Source organism: Leguminivora glycinivorella, chromosome 15 (assembly GCF_023078275.1).
Source record: "Leguminivora glycinivorella isolate SPB_JAAS2020 chromosome 15, LegGlyc_1.1, whole genome shotgun sequence".
In the NCBI taxonomy this organism is placed as follows: Eukaryota; Metazoa; Arthropoda; class Insecta; order Lepidoptera; family Tortricidae; genus Leguminivora; species Leguminivora glycinivorella.
The window spans coordinates 1257594-1266978 of record NC_062985.1 but is presented as its reverse complement, the minus strand read 5'-3'; the positions used below and the strand labels follow the sequence as shown (position 1 = coordinate 1266978).

General features: G+C 37.1%; 1 protein-coding gene across 1 annotated transcript in view; it reads right to left on the bottom strand.

Annotated features, from left to right (window-relative positions):
- Positions 1-1080: 1080 nt before the first annotated feature.
- The window catches only part of LOC125234161 (adipokinetic hormone/corazonin-related peptide receptor variant I-like), a 93793-nt gene continuing 85488 nt past the window's right edge, over positions 1081-9385 (bottom strand). The window contains exons 8-9 of the mRNA XM_048140365.1: positions 7182-7246; positions 1081-2017 (exon numbers count right to left, since the gene is read on the bottom strand). Coding sequence (XP_047996322.1) covers positions 1946-2017; positions 7182-7246 — 137 coding nt within the window. The 3' untranslated portion in view covers positions 1081-1945. The remainder of the gene's footprint in view (positions 2018-7181; positions 7247-9385) is intronic.

Genomic DNA, 9385 nt, shown 5'->3' with positions numbered 1-9385 from the left:
AAGTATTACCGAAATGGTCGCGCACCGTGCGGTTTCAGTGGAATTTCCTTCCGCGGACGCTCCGGCTGTGGAATGAGCTCCCTGCCGAGGTATTCCCGATGAACTACAGTATGGGGCTCTTCGAAAAGGGAGTCTACAAGTTTCTAATGAGTCGGTAACGCGCATGTGACACCCCTTGAGTTGCAGGCGTCAATAGGTTAGGGTGACCGCTTTCCATCAGGCGGACCGTATACCTGTTTGCCACCGACGTGGTATAAAAAAGTATCATAATTAGGTATGTGCCCAATTGACATAATTATAGGTAAGTACATTATGGTAATTCAGAATGACATAAATGCTCTGGTAATTCCGAAAGGGGAATCTTGATATGATGGAAATAATGGTAATTTTTATGCGACTTTCGGAATTACCATAATGTATCTTATATCAAGAAGTCTCAATATTTAACATTTTGAAATTCAGATAAACATAACTTTTGACAATCTCCCTGTCGTTTTTAAAAATTATCTAATATTTACTGATTGGATTTATTGTAATAAAAAGTAATGAATAATAATTAAGTAGAATGCACTTAAATCAAACTCTAATCTAAATTAAACTAAATCTTAAAACTAACAAAATGAAAAGATATAACTAAAATAAAAACTATCTATAAGGTCCCCCAAGTCCGTCCCCTGTGGAAGTGTGCCCATGAGGCTGGCTACATTCCCTCGCTGAATAGCAATGCCAATTCTTTGGCCAAGGAATGAGCCAGTCCTAGGGTCACTTGAGGTCTCCCGGAGTTTTTCTTTTAATACGCGGAAAAGGTTAAGGGCATCACCAATTCACCACTCCATGGCCCTAGGGTTTCCACCGCAAACGCTGCAAATATGTGGTTGTGCAGGAGACCGGCATATTTACTTAAAGGTTTGTAAAAAAAATCCGACTAAATATTTAATAGGTAATGTAACATGATTCTAATAAGTGGAATAAGAAAATTAAACAAAAACTGATATCCAAAAATATAATCTCTAACAACACCTCCAACTCACATTTATTTTACTTACCTACCTATATTATTTACACTATACAATACTTTGCTATTAAATATATGTAGGTACACGACACATCTCAAGTATAGGTAGTTTTAATATGTATATAATATTACATTTCAAAATATAAAATATTTAAGCACTTTAAACATAATCTCCGTTAAGGGCCCATTTAGACGTTACGAGAACTGTATATAGTTTTATTACGTTGCGGTATTTGATGACTGTGCAAAATTGTATATGTATACCCTCAACAGCCCGCAATGTAACTAAAATCGCATGCGAGTTCGCACACCGTCTAAATCAGGCCTAATATTTTGTCATGAAGTTTGCAATTGACAATATTGAATAAACATAACTATCAATTTTCGAAAAATGTATGCTTCATAAATTGATTATTTAAAGCTATAATAAAAATGGAAAACTAATTGCGAATATGAACAATGTTCGGAAACATTTAACGCTTTTAGTGATAAATTAGCATGTTATTTGTATACACAGTCATAAAAACGCATGTGACACATTGATTTTAATTACTAAAATTAAGTATAAGGCTGCGGACTGGACTCAAGCCGCGGGCGACGAGTGCCAAATCAAATTATTTTGTACTTTTGCTCGAAGGCAACGTATTCAATGACCTTGGTTGCCTCGCACCGGTTCCGTACTGTCCACAGCCTTACCACATACTTATTGTGAAATCGTTCTATAGTGAATTAAGAATCAGTTCAGTTGTACTTACAGCATTGTCTTGACAACGCACTCTTTTTACGCCCGTTCTATTCCTGTGTAAGTATTTACATATGACCAACATGTTACATAGTTTATATCTGTACAATAGTAGTCTTATCCCTGTTATACTGCGATAGCACGCGGCTTCGCTCGTGGGCCGCGCAGGTGAGGCGCGGCGGCGGGCGTCAGGCTGACGCGCGCGGCGGTGACGCGTACAGTGCCGTCTCCGCGAAACGCACGCGCGTTTGGCGTCCGTTCTGTGAACAAAACTTTAGTTTAATTATAGCTTTAATTAGATTTGCAATGTAGGTTCGTAGTAGATGCTGCCTACATTAGAGGGAATTCGAAACGAGTGGCAATATATTAAATACCGAAGGGAGTGTTTTAAATAGACACGAGTTACTAATTCCCTATTCGCACGTGTATCGTACAACGTTTTACAGTACAAATGACTATTTTAAGCTAACTAGTGCGGTAATATAGCGTATGTACGGTATGTACTTGTTTTGATCACTAGTGACGGTTAATACGCTTGTGGCGCTGCACTTCGCTGGCGTCCAGTCTGAGGCCTTACTTACGGCTACTTATTAAGGGAAGAGACAAAAGTTTGGGTCAAAAGTTTGACATAAAATATTATAAATTATTTTTTTGGTCTACGGAGTATAATGAGTAGCTAAGCCAAATTATGAATTAGTAACTGTTCAAAGTTTGTGCTCTTTGTGGTGAAGCAATTAAATGGTGCCCGAAACTTCTGACGTTTTAATGAAATTAATTTTACTGGTTATTAAACGTTTAAAGTTAGAAAACGTTTATCTTACTAGGTTTGCCTGCGACTTGACCTCCGTATCCCATCTGCATATGATTGATTTCCCTGAAAAGCGTTCTCTTTTTTTTTTATTATAACGGGCTTACTCTTGGCCACAGACTAGCCAAGGGCAAAGACGTGGCCTACGATGAAGTGAGTCTCTTGATTTGAAGGTTGCCGGGTTATATGAGCTCTGAAATTATATAGCTGCAATTGCTTAAATGCATTTAAGGGCTAATAAAATTATGTATTTAAGGGCTAAGGGCTAATGAGACCCCAAGTCCGCAAAAATGTAGTATGGCTCTGTCGCGCCAATACGCAAGAGTGATAGAGATAGATAGTTACGAAAGAAATATTATCGTGAGCGTTTCGTGAGCATTCGGCTACGGACTCTGGTCTGTTAGACTATGATGTGTATGATGCTACTCAATGATGTTGCTCAAATTGTGGTATTTTGTCACATCACCAGTAAATTTTGTCACATTGTCTAGTGACTACGTGCTCTTTTTTAGGGTTCCGTAGTCAACTAGGAACCCTTATAGTTTCGCCATGTCTGTCTGTCCGTCCGTCCGTCCGTCCGTCCATCCGCGGGTAATCTCAGTAACCATAAGCACTAGAAAGCTGAAATTTGGTACCAATATGTATATCAATCTCGCCAACAAAGTGCAAAAATAAAAAATGGAAAAAAATGTTTTATTAGGGTACCCCCCCTACATGTAAAGTGGAGGCTGATATTTTTTTTCATTCCAACCCCAACGTGTGATATATTGTTGGATAGGTATTTACAAATGAATATGGGTTTACTAAGACCGTTTTTTGATAATATTAATATTTTCTGAAATAATCGCTCCTAAAGGAAAAAAAAATGCGTCCCCCCCTCTCACTTTTGAACCATATGTTTAAAAAATATGAAAAAAATCACAAAAGTAGTACTTTATAAAGACTTTCTAGGAAAATTGTTTTGAACTTGATAGGTTCAGTAGTTTTTGAGAAAAATACGAAAAACTACGGAACCTGAGCGTGGCCCGACACGCTCTTGGCCGGTTTTTTAAATTTATTATAAATGATGGGCTTACTCTTGGCCACAGACTTTGCGCTTCGTATTGGTATTGCGGTACAGTCTATCGTACTCTGTGGGTTAATCAGACAAAAACTTTCTAAAAATATTTTATAAAACGGTCTAAAAATAGGAGTTTTACGAACAAAACCGCAATCAAAACTTTTCGCACCAATTTTAAGATAATGGTTTGGAAATGAGATCGGTTTGACCTATTTATTTTTCAAGTGTTTTTAATCCTTTTAATATAAATAGTAACCCGAAAGCGATCGAGCCAGCGTCAGTCATCCATCTTAAAATAATTAATTTTACGTCGGCTAGAATGAAATAACTCAGATTTTGTGCTACTTTAGATTGTTTAAGGAAAGACTTACAGACTAATGACTTAGCAAGAGAATAATTAATAAATATTGTGGATCAATTATTTAGGTTTTTAGATATAATTAAGAGGGCTTTCGTGTTAAAAATAGTGAAATCGCAACCGAGCGCTCGATCATACCGTGTGTGGTATCAAATTAAAGGGCTTTGCGAGTAGTTTATAAATATATATCACATTATAGGACTTTTCTACTTGGTCTAACAAAATATGAGAAAATGTCCAAAAGTGGTAATAATTGTACCGGTGAAGGCTCGTTTTCAAAAAATTGGCAAAAATCAATAATAGCAATGTATAATCACTAAGGCATAACAGCAATTTAAGTAAACGTTGCAGATTAATTTAGTACAAAACTTACTTCGATGTGATGTAGATTTTCAAAGAAATTGTCACTTAATTTTAGGTAATTTCTGAAAAAATTGAATTCGCCTTAGGCTAGTTTACTCTTTTTCAAAAACTTAAAATAAAAATCTAGTCTGAAATGATTGTGGTACAGGATATACGAATTATAAATTTACCCGTTTTAATATTCAAAATTGTCCAAATTTTACAAATAAGATCGACTGATTCAGCTCTATACGTGCGTTTTTCTAAACGTGCATTAGAGAAAAATTCATAATTAATTTAGTGAGTTAGTTTTCAAAAATCCAGTCTTATAAAAATCAAGATAATAAGATGCTCTAACTGGAACTTGAATTAAATAAATCTATTGGATAACGGAAAGTGTAGTATTTCACCGACTAAAACTATCAATTTTACATTATTTTGACGTTTTTTTTGAAAGCAGCCTTAAGTTGTACTGGAACAAGAGTGGCAAACTTGAGTAGTTTCATGTGCTCTGCCTACCCCTTCATGGGACACAGGCGTGATTGTATGTATGTATGTATTAAGTTGTATTCGTAGGTTAATTTTCATACAAACATTTTGTAACTATTTGATAAATAACTTGAATAAATTTTAATCTCCACTTCCAAAGAGACATGGAAAATGTTGTTATCTGCGAACTTTGGTTCGTTTACGTCAATCTACTTATGTACTCGTATAGCTATTGGAAAACTCTTTCAATTCAAATTCCAATTTAAACAGACTTTCGATTATCGAGTTTCTGAGCAGCGCGCTTGAGAAATATAACTAGCTTTAGCCGGCAGCTTCGCTCGCATTAGAAAGAGACAAAAAGTAGCCTATGTCACTCTCCATCCCTTCAACTATCTTCACCTAAAAAATCACGACGATTCGTCGCTCCGCTTTGCCATGAAAGACGGACAAACAAACAGACACATACACTTTCCCATTTATAATATTATATATATGTAAGTAAAGTATAAGTATGGATATGTAGGTTATATTTTATCCTACTTGAACCATTTCATGACATGCACGAAATAAAGCACAAATTGGAAATATGGTACATAAATAGGCTGTTCCTAAAACCAACGCCAAAACGAAAAGGGTGATGGACGTCTCAATTAGATATTAGCAATCACATGAACCACGTATTAATGCGAATTTGACCTTAATGAAAATGTTTCTTTATGTTTTATGAATTAAACGACTAATATCTCAAAAACTACATAGTACATTTTCATGGTCAAATTAATTATTTATTATTATTTATTTATTGAATTATTATACAGTCGACAAATATTACAATTTATCACAGGCCCTGCAAAACTGTTTAACAGTTTGACTGCAGGATAAGAGTATCTTATTAGAAGTAATTACAGAGAGTAATATCTAATTAAATTTAAAATTAGGACTTAACAGGTTACTATGGCAGGCTATATTTAGTTTAATGTGATGTCCTATCACCCCTTTTGGCGTTGGTTTTAGGGACACCCGCGCCGTGTATGAAAATATGTTAAACCCGGAACATAATATAAATATTATTTCGATTACATAGTTACAATTACCCGCAATGTGTGGAGCGACCAGAATGAATCGGGGTCACTATCAAATTTACCTTATCGCTAAAAGACTATATAGCTGACATGTCTGGATTGTGTTATGTCTTTGTGGCTACGTAGACATGAATGCTAAATGCATCTTTAGCAAAACGTCTGGATCTTAAAACGTAGCAATTTAAAATGATCTAACTGCAAAACATCTTCATCTTCGAATGTCTGTATTACAAAACAGACATGAACGCTAAACAGTCGAGGAGCAAAAAGTCTGGATTGTTTAATGTTTTTATTCCTAAAAAGAATAAACGCCGAACGACCCGTTAGCAAAACGTCTGGTTTTAAAATGCTTAAGTGCCTTGAGAATTCAAACCTTCTCGCACTGTTAATAAGAACTGTTACATATTTATTATAAACCATGACGTCCATGACACATTATATTTCCGGACGTTTTGCTACTGTATCGTTCTGTGTTGACGTCAATTAACTAACTTCACTTTTGACTTTTTAGATATGCTAATCATACGGACTATGTATATTTCCAGACGTTTGGCTACTCATTCATTCTAAGTCTTAGCCATCCAGTTAAATTAACTTTTTGCTGATTGAGTATTCTACTTTCAAGTCATTCCAGCTGAATTGACTTTATGCTGACTGTATATTTACATTTTCTGACATCTAGCCGAAATAGTCGTTTAGCGATAAGATAAACTTGATAGTGACCCATCGCATCAGGAATGAGTATATTAGGGGAAGTTTGAAAGTTGCACCTATAACGGAATAGATGAGGAGTGGCTGGTTGGCGTGGTACGGTCATGTAATGGGGAGGGATAAATGTCATATAGGCAAAAGAATGTTAGAGATGAATCTTGATGGATGGAGAGGGAGGGGTAAACCCAAACAACGATGGATGGATTGTGTGAAAGAGGATATGAGAAAGAAAGATGTAAGCGTTGAGATGACGAAATATAGGGGAGAATTGGAGAGGAAGACATGTTGTACCGACCCCACATAACGTGGGATAAGGGTAGGAGGAAGAAGAATACCCCGCAGTTGTTAACTTCGAAAAATTTTTTTTTTTAATAACAACGCAGTCTGGCTTCGTTTCGCCACTACAGAGCGATAGGGACAGCCAGCTACGATACACTTACCAAACGTCGACTTTGACGTCAGTTCTTTACCCACGTCAAACGGCGCAGCATACAATAGGAGTCAATAATCTAACCAAAGATATCCAGTCTGGAAAGTTTCTAAGTTATGCAGATTAGAGATTAAGAGGAATTACCTTTATAACAAGTGGCGACTCGAGATTAACGTTCCTCTTCATCGAACTTGAGGCAGCGGAGTTGCCTGCGGCAAGAGAAATTAAGGATTAAACGCAATTCTTGCTGGTAGCTTGGTGTAAGGCCTGAGCGGAGCGGTCGGCGGGGCGTGCAGCGGAGCGGGCGTGCGTCCACCATGAGCAGGGTCGACTCAGGCCAGGTGTGTCTGTCTGCCTGTGGCATCTTAGCTCCCGAACGGATGAACCGATTTAGATTAGGTTTTTTTTTGTCTGAAAGCTGAGTTATTCGGGAGTGTTCTTAGCCTATGTTTCATGAAAATCGGTCTACTATGTCGCGGTCGGGGGTTGTTTATATTTTAAGATGATTTTCTTCACTTGTATGTGTGTTCAATGTAAGTAGTAAAAACTAAAATGTTTGGTATTCCTTTTAACAGCTTGCTGGTTCTGAGCTCAAGGAACGAAAAAAATATCATTATCTGTAATCATTAAGCCTCTATTTTAGAAAAAATTTTTTTTTTCTTTTTTTTTTTCTCTCTTTTGCTTTAAAGAAAACAGATGGTTTAAAAAAGCAAAATTTCCATTGCTTGTAAACAGCTTAAGCGAAGTCAGTTTAAATATGTTCACTTTCGGTATCTTTCATTTACATGGAGACCGCGTTGTCCGCCTATCGCCCCGCTAATCACTCCTCTCGTGCGTCCAAGTACGCAGCCGAACCAAGGCGCCTGGCGAAGTATCTAAATCCTATTATTTGAACGGTAAAGTTGCAAAATTGCAATCACAGAGCGATTGGTAAGCGTTGGCTGTTGACCTTCTGTAATGACTTGTTTGTAAGGGAAAAATACTTATATAATTACTATTAGCTTGTGCCCGCGGCTTTGCACGGCTTAGAAAGAGACAAAAAGTCGCCCTTGTCACTCTCCACTCCTTCAACTTTCTAAACTTAAAAAAAAATCACATCAATTCGTAGCTCCGTTTTGCCGTGAAAGACGGACAAACAAACAGACACACACACACTTTCCCATTTATAATATTAAGTATGGATGTTAACATTCTTACGCAAATTCGCTAAGTTGAAAATGTGTGCCTTACGTGATACTTGAACTCACGGCCTCTAGATTGATACTCCAGCGCTCTGCCAACTGAGCCACCGAGTCCAATCAAGCCAGCGAAATTTTCCACCATATTGGGTGATATTGGTCAATGGGACTTATAAAATATGGTTACTGTCGTTATTAATTCTATACATATTATTATTTATGTAATATTTATGTAATGGGAAGCGCTGGTAGCCTAGCGGTAAGTGCGTGCGACTTTCGTTCTGGAGGTCGCGGGTTCGAACCCCGGCTCGCACCAATGAGTTTTTCACTTATGTGCGAAATGTCATTTGATATTTGCCAGTCGCTTTTCGGTGAAGGAAAACATCGTGAGGAAACCGGACTAATTCCAATAAGGTCTAGTTTACCCTTCGGGTTGGAAGGTCAGATGGCAGTCGCTTTCGTAAAAACTAGTGCCTACGCCAAATCTTGGGATTAGTTGTCAAAGCGGACCCCAGGCTCTCATGAGCCGTGGCAAATGCCGGGATAACGCAAGGAGGATGATGATGACATATTATTATTTATGTATTTTATAAGTCAGTACTTCTTTATACAGGGTAAATATTTTTGATGTTACCTCATATTTAATGGTTTATTACTATAAGCCCTACGGAACATATTTTCATATGATTTAATTAAAAAATACTAATATATTTTCATATAAAATAGTTCAGCACGCAATGAATGTTATTTTTAAACCCCCGACGCAAAAACGAAGGGGTGTTACGTGTCTGTCTGTCTGTGTGCGTGTTAGTCTGTGGCATCATAGATCTGTGATCTCCCGAACGGATGAACCGATTTAGATTTAGCTTTTCTTAGGGTTCCGTAGTCAACTAGGAACCCTTATAGTTTTGCCATGTCTGTCTGTCCGTCCGTCCGTCCGCGGATAATCTCAGTAACCGTAAGCACTAGAAAGCTGAAATTTGGTACCAATATATATATCAATCACGCCAACAAAGTGCAAAAATAAAAAATGGAAAAAAATGTTTTATTAGGGTACCCCCCCTACATGTAAAGTGGGGGCTGATATTTTTTTTCATCCCAACCCCAACATGTGATATATTGTTGGATAGGTATTTTTAAAAATGAATAAGGGTTTACTAAGATCGTTTT